This window comes from Pristiophorus japonicus, chromosome 2, assembly GCF_044704955.1.
Source record: "Pristiophorus japonicus isolate sPriJap1 chromosome 2, sPriJap1.hap1, whole genome shotgun sequence".
Taxonomy (NCBI): domain Eukaryota; kingdom Metazoa; phylum Chordata; class Chondrichthyes; family Pristiophoridae; genus Pristiophorus; species Pristiophorus japonicus.
Genome location: NC_091978.1, coordinates 345,484,168 through 345,500,096, shown reverse-complemented (window position 1 = coordinate 345,500,096; position 15,929 = coordinate 345,484,168). Strand labels below are relative to the sequence as shown.

Below are 15,929 nucleotides of genomic sequence, written 5' to 3'. Positions count from 1 at the left end.
TTTAAATGCTTGTAGTGTTCAGTGAAAAACTGCCGAACAGCCTTTCATGTGACTTGTGCGTTTGATCGCAATTTGGAAATGAAGACCATCCTCGCGGAAAACGATGAAGTGAAGTTTAAATCCTACTGCCCAAAGCACAGCAGCACGGAACCGGATGAGGGAAACAAAAACTATTCCACTGCGGAAATGCAGGAGAAACCTGCTATTGTGGAAAGTGCCCTGGACACCATGGACCAGAGCCAGGAGGAGGCTCAAAGGATCAGTCTCCGCAAACAAAAACTCCAACAACTGGAGGACGAATTTTATAACTTTGTCAGTATGTCAGAGGTGTCACAGCAGTTGAAGTTATCCGAGGAACTTGTGGATTTTATTTACCAGTACTGGAAAGGAAAAAGGAAGAGCAATTTGAACAAGCCTCTCTTCACTCCCAAAAAGGACGAGGAGGACAATCTGGCAAAGCAGGAGCAAGATGTCTTGTTCAGACGGCTGCAGCTTTTCACCCACCTCCGGCAGGACCTAGAGAGGGTGAGTGCTGTTGCTTGGAGCTGCAATTCTGCAATTTAATACCATCTTCGCTGCAAATTTCCACTTTTTTTGTAGGAATATGTTGTAATTCTGAATGTTTTAACTAAGTGTTTTTATCAAGCTGACCTTTATAAAAACAAACTCCAATTTTATTCAGTATGTCTTTGAAAGAAATTCTCCTATTACAAAATCTCCTCCGTCTGGATGGGTGCATGTCTTCATGACCGCTACATCTGTGATCCTGTCCCAACACCAAGACTGCCCACAGTGGGAAGAGAGGTGATTGGTGGTTAATTTTCCCCTCACTCAAGGTGACGTAAATTGCTGCAAAGGTATTAATAGTGGTCCACCCAAGAACTGTCTACATTCATCTTAAGTAAATAATCGAGCACAGTACAAGAATGTTTACAGACCTCGTGTTATAATGCACCGTTCTGTCTTTGTCGGAGAGAAAGTTCTACTGTAGCCAGCAGAAAAACTTCAAGCCCTCCATCCCCACTTTGTTTTCAGATTGACTGTAAAACAAGATAACGATGCAGTTTATTTTTGTCACAGTACAGGTACAACATCTGAAATCCAGCAACCTGCGGACCGAGTCCGTGCCGGTTTTTGGGTTTTGCCGGATTTCGGACCTCGCTGTTGGCGTTCCTCGCCGCCCGCTGATCCTCCGCTCCTTGCCGCCCGCCGATTTGCGCTGCCTCTCTGCTCACCACCCACCGATTCTCGCAGCCCCCTGGTGCTGCGTTTTTTTTTTAAACCGGTTTCCTCGGCCCTCGCCACCCAATGTCGCCATCTTGGCCGTCTCAAAAATGGTTTTCTTCGGGGAATTCTGGATTCGGGACGTTGTACCTGCATCATTATGCAAAGCATGAATTCCTGTTTGGGTTCTAGGGTTTTTTTTGTTTGGTGATGACCATATCTGCAGCTTTGAGTCTTGCTGTTAGCTGCCATGCAGCAGGATTTGTCATCTTGTGGCAGAACATCCCACTTGAGCAAGACAACAGAATGTCTACACCAGCATTAACTCGCTTGTCAAATTGTACGAACAGGACTATGTCGTTCCCATTGAAAAGCAAAGGAAATTGCTGAAATTTCCAGATGAGAACGTGTTGAGCTTACTTACGATCTTTTTACTGGTGCTGCAAGCACAACTTATATCAGCTGAGCTGAGGGCACCCTTGTGGACGTGGGAGGGGCCAAAGAGTCTGCAATCTGTTTACTGTCCCTGCTGAAGGAGGACATGTGGGGAAATATGTTCTGCGAGCGTTCTTGTTTACATGGATGGCACAAGGGTTGTAAATGGTGGAAGGATCGTACCTTTCAAGATTAGTTATATCATTGGTGCTATCCCACAGGTCAACTAATGACATGTACAGGACTTTTTACTTTATTTTTGTGTGAGTGTTCACGTAAGTTTTGCTTTTATATTTTCACCCCTTATTCTTTGCCTTATTTGAAGTCTTGAGCAGGGAGCACAGGGCATGTGAGCTGCACCTGCTCCCATGTGACAGCCAGTGTTCCTTTAATAATGGGCTGTCTGGTAGCTCCCCACTTACATATTCCTCTTCCCCTTATTGTGAGTCATTGTTGCCTCTGCTCAGTGCCTCCCTGCATGACATAACTCAGATTGGGAACCAGGGGAAGTGGATTCAGAGCTATGTCCATCACTGCTCCATGACATAGCAGTCAGCCTTGCCATGAAATCAGGCCAAATGTGTTGCAAAATGAAAAATGCATACCTCTCCAGATGTGAAAAAATGTTTTCGTGGCTACTGGTTTTGTGTGGATCTTTCATGAAGATAAATGGCGTGAAAGATTTATCACGTGGCATCTTTTGGCAGATTTTATTTTGCCGCAAGAGTTCCGTGTTGCATAATTTTGCAAGGAGCTCTAAATTCATCAGGCAACTTGTTTATCGTTGAGGTGTTCTGTTTCCTTGAAAACTGCATTTGAGCAAAATCTAGCTTTCCCTTTTTGTTCTTTTCCCACCCCGGAAACTTTAAGCGGCTTTGATTACATTTTGCTTAAAATGACACACTTCTGTTTTCCAAGAATGACCATCACTAGCAAAGAATGTTTCCTTGGAGCAATACCAAAATCAGTTAACTAGAAAAGAAAATTAGGAACTTTGAAAAGCAAAATGTACTGTTTGTGTGCTGAAACAGTACATGAATCTCGATCTGGAAAGCACTGCCTGAAAGGGTGGTGAAGGCAAACTCAATCGGGCTTTCAAAAGGGACCTGAAGTAAAAAAACATTTGCAGGTCTACAGGGAAAGGGCAGGGGAGTGGGACTAGCTGAAGTGCTCTTGCAGAGTGCAGAACAACCACCTTCCGTGCTATAACCGTCTATGATTCTATGAAATCTTTGAGCACAAAAGGAATATTTAACCTGAACATAAACACACCCTTCACCTCCCCAGCAGATTTTTTTAAAAAGGTGACGTTTCCAATTGTGTAGGTATTTCTATTGAGAATTCTCGAATGGACATAACCTAGCCTAGTGCCTTTTGTTTTTAGAAGAAGGCGGTGTTTTTTAAATTTATTTGTTCATGGGATGTGGGCGTCGCTGGCAAGGCCGGCATTTATTGCCCATCCCTAATTGCCCTTGAGAAGGTGATGGTGAGCCACTGCTTTGAACTGTGGTGAAGGTACTCCCACAGTGCTGTTTGGGAGGGTAGCGGTTTGGTACGACTGAGTGGATTACCCATTTCAGAGCACAGTTAAGAGTCTACCACATTTCTGTGGCTCTGGAGTCACATATAGACCAGACCGGGTAAGTGCAGCAGATTTCCTTACCGAAAGAACATTAGTGAACCAGTTGGATTTTTATGACAATCCAGTAGTTTCATGGTCACCATTACTGATGCTAGCTTTTAAAAAATATTTTTTCCAGATTTATTTAATTAACTGAATTTAAATTCCCCAGCTGCCATGGTGGGATTTTAACTCGCGTATCCGGGTCATTAGTCCAGGCCTCTAGATTACTAGTCCAGTAACATCACTACTATGCTACTGTACCAACATAGTGTACAAGTTGACGTATTGTAGATATAGACCTAGAGAGAACATAACATAAGAATTAGGAGTAGGAGTAAGCCCCTTGAGCCTATTCCGCCATTCAATAAGATCATGGCTGATCTTATTCAACTCCACTTTCCTGCACTTTCCCCATAACCTTTGATTCTTTTAATATTCAAAAATCTATCGATCTCCATCTTGAATATACTCAAAGACTGAGCCTCCACAGCACCTCTGGGGTAGAGAATTCCAAAGATTCACCACCCTCTGAGTGAAGAAATTTCTCCTCATCTCAGTCCTAAATTGTCGACCCCTTATTCTGAGACTGTGAGCTCTGGTTCTAGACTCTCCAGGAAACATCCCTGCATCTACCCTTTCAAGCCCTGTAAGAATTTTGTATGTTTCAATGAGATCACCTCTCATTCTTCTAAATTCCAGAGAATATAGGCCTAGTCGACTCAATTTCTCCTCACAGGACAATTCCCCCATCCCATGAATCAATCTGGTGAACCTTTGTTGCACTCCCTCTATGGCAAATATATCCTTCCTGGGGTAAGGAGACCAAAACTATACATAATACTCCAGGACCCTATATAATTGCAATAAGATGTCTTTACTCTTGTACTCAAATCCTCTTGTAATAAAGGCCGACATACGATTTGCTTTCTTAATTGCTTGCTCCATCTGCATGTTAACTTTCAGTGATTCGTGTACAAGGACACCCAGGTCCCTCTGAACACCAATATTTCCCAATCTCTCACCATTTTAAAAAAACACTCTGTTTTTTGATTTTTTTCCTATCAAAGTGGATAACTTCATATTTCTCCACATTATATTCCATTTGCCCTGTTCTTGCCCATTCACATAGCTTGTCTATATCCTCTTGAAGCCTCTTTGCATCCTCCTCAGAACTTGCATTCCCAACTAGCTTTGTATCATCAGCAAACTTGGATATATTGCATATGGTCCCCTCATCCGAATCATTGATATAGATTATGAATAGCTGGGGCCCAAGCACCGATCCTTGCAGTACCCCACTAGTTACAGCCTACCAATCGGAAAATGACCCGTTTATTCCTACTCTCCGTTTTCTGTCCGTTAACCAATCCCCAATCCATGCTAGTATATTACCCCCAATCCCATGAGCCCTAATTTTGTTTAATAACCTCTTTTGTGGCACTTTATCGAATGCCTTCTGAAAATCCAAATACACCACATCCACTGGTTCCCCCTTATCTATTCTGCTAGTTACAACCTCAAAAAACTCGATAGATTTGTCAAACATGATTTCCCTTTCATAAATCTCTGTTGACTCTGTCCAAGCCTATTATTTTCTAAGTGCCTTGTTACCATGTCCTTAATAATAGATTCTAGCATTTTCTCTACAATTGATGTCAGGCTCACTAATCTGTAGCTCCCCATTTTCTCTCTCCCTCCTTTCTTAAATAGCGGGATTACGTTAGCTACCTTCCAATCTGCGGGAACCGTTCTAGAATCTATGGAATTTTGGAAGACGACAACCAATGTTTCCACTATCTCTATAGCTACCTCTTTCAAAAGTAGGCCATCAGGTCCAGGGGATTTATCGTCTTTCATTCCCATTAATTTCTCCAGTACTTTTTTTTTTACTAATAATTTCTTTCAGTTCCTCATTCTCACTAGACCCTTGGTGCTCTTCTATTTCAGGGAGGGTTTTTGTATCTTCTTCCGTGAAGCCGGACATAAAATATTTGTTTAATTTCTCTGCCATTTCCTTATTCCGCGTATAATTTCTCCTGTCTCAGCCTATAAGGGACCCACATTTACTTTTGCTAATCTTTTCTTTTTTACATAACTATAGAAGCTTTTACTATCTGTTTTTATGTCTCTTGCTAGTTTACTCATATTCTTATTTTCCCTTTCTTTATGGATTTCTTGGTCCTCCTTTGCTGAATTCTAAAATCCTCCTAATCCTCAGGCTTACTGCTCTTTTTGACAACACTATAAGTCGCTTCCTTTGATCTAATACTATTTTTGACTTTACTTGTTGGGCTCGGTTGGACCACTTTTCCTGTAGGGTTGTGCCTTAAAGGAATGTATGTTTGTTATAAATTATGTATTCTTTAAATGCTAGCCATTACTTGTCTGCCATCATACATTTTAATGTGGTTTCACAATCTACCTTGGCCTACTCGCCCCTCATAAATACGTAGTTTGCTTTGTTTAGATTTAATTTCGGATTTAACTAAATCACTTTCAAACTCAATATAAAATTCTATCATATTATGGTCACTCTTCCCTAAAGGCCCCTTTACTACAAGGTTATTAATGAACCCTTTCTCATTGATCTAAAATAGCCTGTTCCCTAGTTGGTTCCTCAACATACTGATCTAGAAAACCATATTGTATACATTCCATGAATTTGTCCTCCACACTATTACTGCATATTTGGTTTGCCCAGTCTATATGTAGATTAAAGTCCCCCATGATTACTGCATTACCCTTGTTACATGCACCTCTAATTTCCTAATTTATATTGTGCCCTACATTACCACTGCTGTTTGGGGGCCTATAAACAACTCCCACCAGTGTTTTCTGCCCATTGCTGTTTCTTATTACACCCAAACTGATTCTAGTTCTTGCTTTTCCGAGCTAAGATCCTTTCTCTCTACTGTCTTTATCCCATCCTTTATTATCAGGGGTACCCCTCCTCCTTTTCCATTTGTCTATCCTAAAGGTTAAGTATCCTGGAATATTTTGTTCCCAACTTTGGCTACTTTGCAACCACGTCTCCGTAATGGATCAAACATATTAATTTCCATCTGCGCTATTAATTTGTCTATTTTGTTGCGAATGCTTTGCGTTTTCAGATATAGTGCCTTTAACTTTGACTTTTTTCTATTTTTCCCCTGATGTCTGCTTAGTCACCTGAGCTTAAAGCAAAATGAGCTTCAAATATTAGACACACATGGCCCTCCTTATTGTGTATCAGTAAAGTCTCTGACCCTGAACATCCTCGTCTCCAGTTGTAACTTTGGTAGAATCCCTGGAGAAACTACATAAATGGCCATTTGTGCTGCTTCTCTGGGCGGGAGGTATCTGCAAATCTCCCACCAAAGAACCAATATGGAAATTCCAGGCGTCTGTCTCCGAATCATACAGCCCAGTAAAATTTCCGGCTTCATTGCTGTTCCATGCTGGCTCAACTGGAGCAACAGCACTCCTGGATTAAAGAAGCCGTAAAACAGTCAGGATTCCTGCTTCCAAGCTGCTGTCCAATAGCCCCTGCTGGAAGTGCATATGTGTAGATATTGAATGAGAGTTTGGCTTGGCTGTGATGCCCACTGCTACAGCATTCACTGGCTAGGATCATGCATGAATAATTGGCACTTGGGCGAAGTAGTGAAAGCTGACTGTTGCCTTTGGAACCATTCCTCAACAAGGAGTCAGCAGACACACAGCTAGTATTGATGTATTTTTTTGCTGGTAATATTTGCAAAGGAACAATCGACAAGAACAACTACAACAAACACTTAGAATTCTGCAGGCAGAATTAGAGAAAATCTTCTCCATGATGAAGAAAGCTTAATTAGTGAATGTTCTGGTTGCAGCTTTTATTTAACGTGGGAATTGCCACAAAAAGCTTTGATTAAGCGCTGTGTGTTTCTCTGCAACAGTCATGTTTAGAAGTTCTCAGAGATTTCTGCCACTATTCTTCCTTCAATCAACATATTAACTAGTTATTTGCTGTTTGTGGGATCATGTGTACAGGTTATCTGCCTTGTTTGCCTACATAACAACAGTGACTGCACCTCAAACAGTAATTCATTAGCTTTGTAGCACTTTGGAATGTCCTCGGGATGTAATAAGGCACTGCATCAGTGCAAGATCTTTCTTAAATATTCAATCCAATAATCCAAACGCCTGAGTAATGTTCTGATTCATACATTTTGCATTGTTGTTCTTCTCTGGGTTGTCTACCTTGCACCTCCTAGTTTCCAGCTGAAAGTTAGAGAAAGAACCATTGACCTGAAGCTTCAAGGTTAATTTGACATTAGCAATTTCACAGGCCTAGTAGTTTAGTCATCACTCGAGGGGTGGGGTAGGGGCAGAGAGATTATACAAAGATGAGGAAATTACATCAGTGACTTGTGAAGGGGAAACAAATTGGGCTCATGACAGTTATGACTGCTAATAAAACCATAGTAGCGACGTAAGGTCTGAGATTTAGGTCCTCTGTTGTACTTTCCAATTTCAGTAGTCTACCAAATTTACTTAGCCTGAATTAAACCCTCCAATTTAACACAATTATGTTTTAAACTAGCACTACTATATATGTATGTGTGTGTGTATTTATATTATATATAAATACATTATATATATATGTATATATAATCTATATGTTTGTTTATATGTATATATTATTTGTATATTATTTATATATTTATATTCATATATTATTTCTTTCTTTATATTTATATATATCTCAGGGTTTGTATGATGTTCATGTGCACATTTCTTGTGGTTTATGGTATGTGAAACCCGGCTTGGAATCTTCTACAAAAGCCGTTAAATACTTTCTGGTCTTGGATAACCTGCTTTGCTCTTGTGGTTTACATGATCAGCTGCAAGTGTGTTATGCTCTTTAATACACTTTGGACTAGTTTTTTTTTATTGGCGGTTGCAGTCTTCAATTATATTAGATTTTTTTTGTCAACTTCCTCATTGGAGTTTAGTTGCTGGAAGCTATTCTGCAGTGGGTTGCTAATACGGGCCACATAGCTGTTAAGGCCGTGCAGAATGTGATAGGAAATTCTGTTGCCCACATGGACATGTTTTGTGAAGTCATTCTATGCAATCAGATTTTGGGGGATCAGTATGCAGCTTATGCAGAGCCATCCGCTACACTTAAAAAAAAAAAAAAATAAAATTAGCTTTACTTATGACATTATATATTAGCTGCTCCATCATCATCATAGACAGTCCCTTGGGATCGAGGAAGACTTGCTTATACTCTTGGCATGAGTTCTTAGGTGGCTGTACAGTCCAATATGAGAACCACAATTTCTGTCACAGGTGGGACAGATAATTGTTGAGGGAAAGAGTGGGCAGGGAGCCTGGTTTGCCGCACGCTCCTTCCGCTGCATGCGCTTGATTTTTGCATGCTCTCGGCGACGATACTCGGACCTCAGCGCCCTCCACTTAGGGCGGTCTATGGCCAGGTACTCCCAGGTGTCAGTGGGGATGTCACACTGCTCCATAGTCAACACGTTGTTCTCAGTACATCACAGGAAATATTAAGGCACTTTGTGTAGCTGCTATACATGTAACAGAGTGTTACAATGCACTTTAATTTTAACTTTAATTGTGTACATTTTTTCGTGTTGCTGTGAAATAAGTGCTACACAATGAGGGGGAGCCAACGCATTAATTTCACTGCTAATTAAGGCCATTCTAGCATAGCCAGATTTTTGCTGTGCGTGGTTTGTCCGATCTTTTGCGGACGATTCTCATCGATCCCCGCTATGTTATGCTGTGAAACTGTTCTCATGCCATTGCCAGTTGAAACTGTTCTCATGCCATTACCAGTTGTTGATTTTTAAATGATACAAGAAGTGTTGCTGGCATTTAGTGTGTGTATGCACATAACCAGAAATAACTGCACTACAGTTAGCACTATGCTATTTTTAACCTGTGGCATAAATATAGAAGAATTACCAGTGAAGGATGAATTACAAAATAATTAGATTAGCGATCCAATCCATGGGTGAGATTAGATTGCAACTCCGACCTTGCTGCCTGGTATTAATTTTCTATCATTCATAGTTTTTCTTTTTTTTTTTAAAAATACTAAATTGCTCATTTAACTTTTTATAATTGTCCAGAGCGCAGGTATAAACCTTGTGGGAGTTGAGTGGTGCAGTGAAGGAACGGTGGATTTAAATGGACGGTATCTGTCACACAAAACTATGCAGCGTTAGGGAATCATATTGCATTAGATGAGTGACATTCTGTATACGGTGCATTATATAGAACACAAACTCGGTGACCGATCATTCCCATTGTATTAATCGTGTGTAAGGCTTTGCGATTTTGAACTCGCACGTCGTGTGTGCTTCTCTCTGCATGTTCGACTGTTTCTGCCCCTGTGCTCTCGCCATCCCAACCGTGTACTCTCTCTGATCTGACTATATCCTGATAACATTTTGCTGTTTCCTCAGTGAATTAGCCATTCATTCAGCAAGATGATTAATAGGATATAATTGAAATAAGGTGCTCACTGGCGTGGTCTGTTACTACGGTTACCTCCACATATATGCAAATTCTGGAAGATAAAAGATTTGTTCTGCCAGATCATAATTGTTTCCTATATATTATTGTATTAACTTAATTTACGTGTTACTGCTTTTTAATGTTGATTTCAGTCATATCAAAATAAATCTGTTAAACCCAGATAGGATTTCACAGTCCATTCCATTTAGGTGGAGACACAGCTTCATGAAGAGAATTTTTCAGCTAAGTATATAGGAATTGAAATGTAATTAACTTCCATCTGCTCCCCTGATATTAATTTGTATTAATGATATTTTAGCTCTGTGTTCCTGTTTAGTGAATATTTTTTTTCTCACATTACCCATTTTTAGCATGTTTAAAGCAGTCACCTTCTACAGAATTGATTGCATGAAGTTGATTATTTCAACACTGTCTCTAACTGCAGCAAATTAAAAATGGTAGCACCCGACGTTTAGATTTCTGCAATCCTCCATTCCACAATGAAGTGTGCAAAGAAGCTGCGCTACTGAAATATTTTGCGACAAAGTCTTGTATACAGTGAATGCAGTTTTGCAGTGGGGTTGTGACTGTACTGAGGGATAAGCTCCATTGTAACCGTTTGCCCAGATACATTAGGGAATGAGCTGTAGATACCTGTCACTCCGAACACTGCCCCATATTCTGTCCCAATCTGTACCTAAGATCAGGTGTGTCTCTACTATTTCCTTATGGCTTTACTTTTCTTTCAAACTGTTGGCTTTTACTTCTGTGCAATATTGAATGTACAGTATTATAACATTGTACTGTAATAAAATCCAATAAAAGTGGGTGCATTCTTTTATATAGTACACACTGTGTGGTTACTCTTATTTCCTGCTTTTACTATTAGTCTCTCTTTGACACCACCTTCTACACTACGGCTGGTACAGTATGGTCGTAGTGTCTGTCATCTGTTAGTGCGGCTTTCTCTTTCCTGTACATTGCTCTGCCCCTCCAGTTGTTGTCTGTACTTGATGTGTAGACGGATAGCTCCTTATGATCAGATATATCACACACTCCTGTGTTGAAGTCATTTTTGTCAATGGTATTGCAGTCAGGAAATGGCTTGTCTGGTTGTGTTGAGGGGGATAGTGAGCAGTTGTCTGGCACCATTCTCCGCAGTAGTGCGCACTTGCATTCTCTCAATTTTACTCTGAACACCCGATGGCTTCTTCTAGCTGGGCTTCAGCCAAGGTAATTGTACCAGTAAATACTTTTTGCTCTGTTAAATTTATATGAAATACGCTTTCCTCAATTTTCCAAAAAGATACAGCTCAAATAATTAACCGATATTGGCAGATCTTCCGTGGTATTGCCCATGGTAAGTCGAATAAAGGCAGGAGCATTAGACCATGTAATGCACAGTATATTCTTCTGCCAAAGCTTTAAGACTACAAAGTTAAATTGCAGTAAATAAACACAGCCTATTTTGAGGGCTGTTTGCCTCAGTCTGGCTGCAGCATGAAGTGACTGCCTGTTTTGCACTATTATACTTTTCAAAGTTTGAAGTCTGAAGTGTGATGGGCGCATTCAAGGCCATTGTAGAATACAATTGTTTGCTGCCACGGTTTTGGAGTTCTACTGGGCAATAGTGGTAGGTTGCCTGCAAACATTTTAAACTGAGATACTTGTTGGCTTGAGGTCAGCCTAGTGATGGGGGTGGTGGGGGTGGGGAGAGAGACATGATCATTTTGTGGTTGTGGTGAGTCGCAAATAGATTCGGTCAAAGTTGAAAGGAAACTGCGAATGCTGGGAATCTGAAATAAAAACAGGAACACTTCTGATCAAGCCAAAACGTTAACCTATCTTTCTCTTTCAGGTGCTGACTGACCTGCTGTGCATTCCAGCAATTTCTGTTTTTATTTTAGATAGCTCTAGTTCTAAGTTCTGGGTTACTTTTTGTTTTTGCTTTTTTGAAGAAGGTCACGCAGGTAAGTTTTGTTTTTCTCTTAATATCAGGAAAGCAGCATCTACAATAAGATGGTGAAGCTCTGGTACTTTTGAGTGTTTTTTTTAGGATGTAGAGCGGTTGCTCGTATGTATGTTAAACTGTTCTTAAAGTCTGGTGTAACAGGTTGTGATGTTTCTTCACTAGGTTCGAAACCTTACTTACATGGTGACACGAAGAGAGAAGATTAAGAGATCGATCTTTCGAGTCCAAGAGCAAATATTCCACCACCAGATGAAACTTCTCGAAGAAGAGTGCATTTCTGGTAAGTGCAAACATAGTTAGCTCAGCAGAATCATCCATTTTCCTTTCCCCATTCCCCCCCCCCCCCCCCCCCAAAACTCGAATCCATAAGTGTGAGCACATGGGAGTTTTTCATCAAATCACCTGGACAATATGTCAAGGATATGACGGCAGCAACATGCTGCAATGTCAATTGTCTTTTTTTTTGCTTGATGGCCAACGGCGGAATAGAGACCCCAGTTGATGACATCGTCACTGTTGTATGGTGCTTTTAAATATCAAACTTCCATACTGTTTGTTGGTGTGTAGGGGTTATAGTGTGGTGAACGAAAAGCCACCCGCAGCACAGTCATAATTGGCGTGATTTTCCCTTTAAGAAGAAAGCAAGCTTCTTGTCTAGGGATGCTTCCACTTGCACTAGGGATCGGTTATTGCTCCTCAGTCAACTCTATGTTGCACACAGCAAGAAGAGCGGGATACTGCTGTTAAATCTTTTTGTTACACTGAGGTCTAGCAAGTTCCACCCTGATGGTGCGCAACACTGCATGTCAAAGACTTTTAAAGTGTGCGTGACCAGGGAGGCAATAAGTAAGTTAAGAATGGTTGAACACCGGCACAGAGACGATGGGCCGAATGGCCTCCCTCGGTGCCGTACATTTCTATGATTCTATAATACATGTTGTGTCATCTGATAATATTGGATGGTGACTGTATCTACTAAACAGAGTAGGAAAATGATAATTAGAGGTTTACTAAGCCAAATACAAGCTGTGGTAGGTCATACGATACCAGATGACCAAGTTGGGGGAATTTTAACCCTCAGGTGGTAAGCAAGAGGAATGCCCGGGCAGATACCGTGTTTTGGGGGGACGGGGGCAGACGGGACATGCAGCAAGAGGCTTGGTCCGTTTTAACAGACGGGCCTTAATTAAATGGAAATGCCGAACTGGCCGCCCCAAATGGATGTCCAGAGACAGCTCGCTGGGTTGGGGCTGGCGCATTATTGGGCAGCTTAGAGGTTGCCTGACCAGCAGTGACGTAAGTTGTCAGGATGGGAGTGAGGTTCAGGTGGGTTTCAGGCGGCAGTGACACAAACTATTTTCAAGTGTCCATTGGACAAAAATATATATATTATTTTAAACTTGGATTAGGAGGCTTCCACTTCTGGTCTGACAGCTTCGACTGAACAGAGTGTCTCGGCAGACGCTTTGCCCCGTAGGATGTAAAATGGCATCGGGGGGGCCCTGTCTACATAATATAACCCGATTTCTATAAATTGATGTCTTCTGCCTGAGTCTGCCAGGTGCCTCAGACGCTCGGCTTTAAGATAAAAGCAGGGCGGCAGAAGAGCGGTTGATTTAAGTATCTGTAACTGGACGGACTAAGTTTTAAAAAAGAAAAGTTTACCTCCTCTTTTCCCCCCCCCCCCCCCCCCCCCCCCCTTTATCTTTTAAGTTCTTAATGCCTTGGCAAGAGAATCCTTGCTTTTGTGTAGGCTTGGCACTGCCTCTCCCTTGAATTTGAATTTTCTTAGGCCACAGCTTTGTAGTGGGTGAGGGAAGACAAGAATATTCTGAGTTGGCATATTAAACTTCCCTCTATGTTCTCTCCTAATACTACTGCTCCAAGTTTATAAACTTAGTCGCTGCCACTTCATGGTGTCATTTCAAACACTGTTGCCAGCAGCTCACTCCAAGTGCACCACTTTCTGCCTAACATTAACATTATTTTTAATCAGCTCAACAACTGCTGCCCTCAATTCACAGAACTTTGTAAAATTCAAAAGATACTTCATAACAGCTACAACTTAATGTTAAACTAGCCACTTCCTGCAGGATCCTGGCTGGCAAGTAAAGGAACTTAATGAAATCTAAAATTAAACCTCCTGTCAGCAGGGAAGCTGACTCATCACCATGATTACTGCTTTATATTTTTTTCTCGCTTTCCTATTTACAAAATATCTAAAGATTGAAAGTGGTCTTTGTTTGAAAATGATCAGCATTGGTCTTCAACTTCCCAAACCTGGGACGAGCACTGATGTACTGGCCACAGCAGGTGGGTGGTACTTCTACCAGTCCTGCATGCTGTAATATAATCGCAGAGTCTTCGATGGTGACCATGACTCAACCCTCCATTGATCTTGAGAAGAGGTCAGAGAGCCAAAAAAAGCATTTGGGTCTCCACCAGGGATTGGCAGCCTGCTGGTACAATAAGAGGAGAATAAGGCTTGGTTCTCCCCTCAAGCATTTCTCAAGTTCCTTTTATTTGACAGCTAGGATCCTGCAGAAAGTGGTCAGTTGTGGCTGCTATGAAGTCGTTTTTGAATTTTACTAAGTTCTGTGAGTTGAGGGCAGCGGTTGCTGGGCTGGTTAAAACTAATAATGTTAGGCAGAAAGCTGGTTCAGAGAAGGTTCACTAAACTGATTCCTGAGATGAAAGGGTTGTCTTATGAGGAAATGTTGAGCAGGTTGGGCTTATACTCATTGGAGTTTAGAAGAATGAAAGGTGATCATAAGATTCTGAGAGGGCTTGACGGGGTAGATGCTGAGAGGATGTTTCCCCTCATGGGGGAATCTAGAACTAGGTAGCTTGGTTTCAGAATAAAGGGTCGCCCATTTAAAATGGAGATGAGGAGGAATTTCTTCTGAGGGTTGTGAATCTTTGGAATTCTCTGCCCCAGAGAGCTGTGGAGGCTGAGTCATTGAATATATTCAAGGTGGAGATAGACAGATTTTTGAACTACAAGGGAGTCCAGGGATAATGGGAACAGGCAGGAAAGTAGAGTTGAGGCCAAGATCAGATCAGCCATGATTTTATTGAATGGCGGAGCAGGCTCGAGGGGCCAAATGGCCTATTCCTGTTACTATTTCTTATGTTCTTGTGTGAAGTGGTGCACTTCATACTTAGTGTAGATAGTATTTGGAATTGGAAAACTTTTTTCTTGTTGTATTGCCCTGAAAGTGTAGAACAAAAAAAATAGTAAACTTGCTTTGGTGACTCTGAACCTTCATGGCCTTTTTATGTTGCTTTAAGGGTTGGCAGCGCTGAGTGATGCTGTGACTGCACTGCTCCACATGCAGGCAAAGAATCTTTGTGCATGTCTGCTTGGATGCAGCTGCTCAGGATGTTGTTGACATTTTTAAAGTTTGTGAAGCACTGTCACTTATACTACAGTGTGAGACTACCTCTTTCATTCAGTACTTTATCAGACTGATAATTTTCACTCCCCAGTTATACTGCCATTTTTGCAACGATACAATACAAAAATCATGTTGCATCGAGCGCGGAAATATAACTGGAATTAGTGATGCTGGTTTCCATCTTGTTCCATCCTGACACCATAATGTGTCCCACCAGCACCTGCTGTTCGCATCCTGCCCTTTGTTCATGTGTTGGCGGACCTATTCAGGTTACATTAATTAGTGACCCCCTCTATGTCAGGGACACCCTATCACTGATCTATTTACCCTCTGCGCACCTGAGTATGCCTTTGTTTGATCTTTCTTTGTTCATGTTGGATTTCCCAAGATTAGCATAGGATGAGCTCTAAATTCTCAAGCATCTTTAGGACTAAGAATGGGCTTTACATTTCATAAATACAGGTTTGGTTCAGGGAAATAGACTCCCATGTATTGACTTTTTTATGCCAAGAACATTAAATGCACTTTTTGTTTTAAATTTTGTTGGATTGAATCTGTTGCTGTGGTGAAGAGCTTTAAGTACACAGTTGAGCAGCGCCTACAAACTGCATGACTAAGCCCTGTTTAGTGGGTGAGGCCATGGTAATGACGTGCAGGCCTGTTGTGTGTTGCTGGTCCAGTTTGTTTGCAGTAATATATGGTTCAACCAAGCAAACACAGAATATGCATTTTCAACTCTTTATATTTTTGTCCTTGTACACAC

General features: G+C 41.3%; 1 protein-coding gene across 5 annotated transcripts in view; it reads left to right on the top strand.

The window, feature by feature from the left end:
* LOC139248873 (protein Jade-1-like) overlaps nucleotides 1-15,929 on the top strand; it is a 162,792-nt gene that overhangs the window by 124,656 nt on the left and 22,207 nt on the right. For 4 of the 5 annotated variants that reach the window (XM_070872245.1, XM_070872238.1, XM_070872231.1 and 1 more), the window contains 2 exons: nucleotides 16-525; nucleotides 11,931-12,048. In XM_070872245.1, the coding sequence (XP_070728346.1) occupies nucleotides 16-525; nucleotides 11,931-12,048 (628 nt within the window). The remainder of the gene's footprint in view (nucleotides 1-15; nucleotides 526-11,930; nucleotides 12,049-15,929) is intronic. The other variant, XM_070872247.1, reaches the window with a different exon arrangement.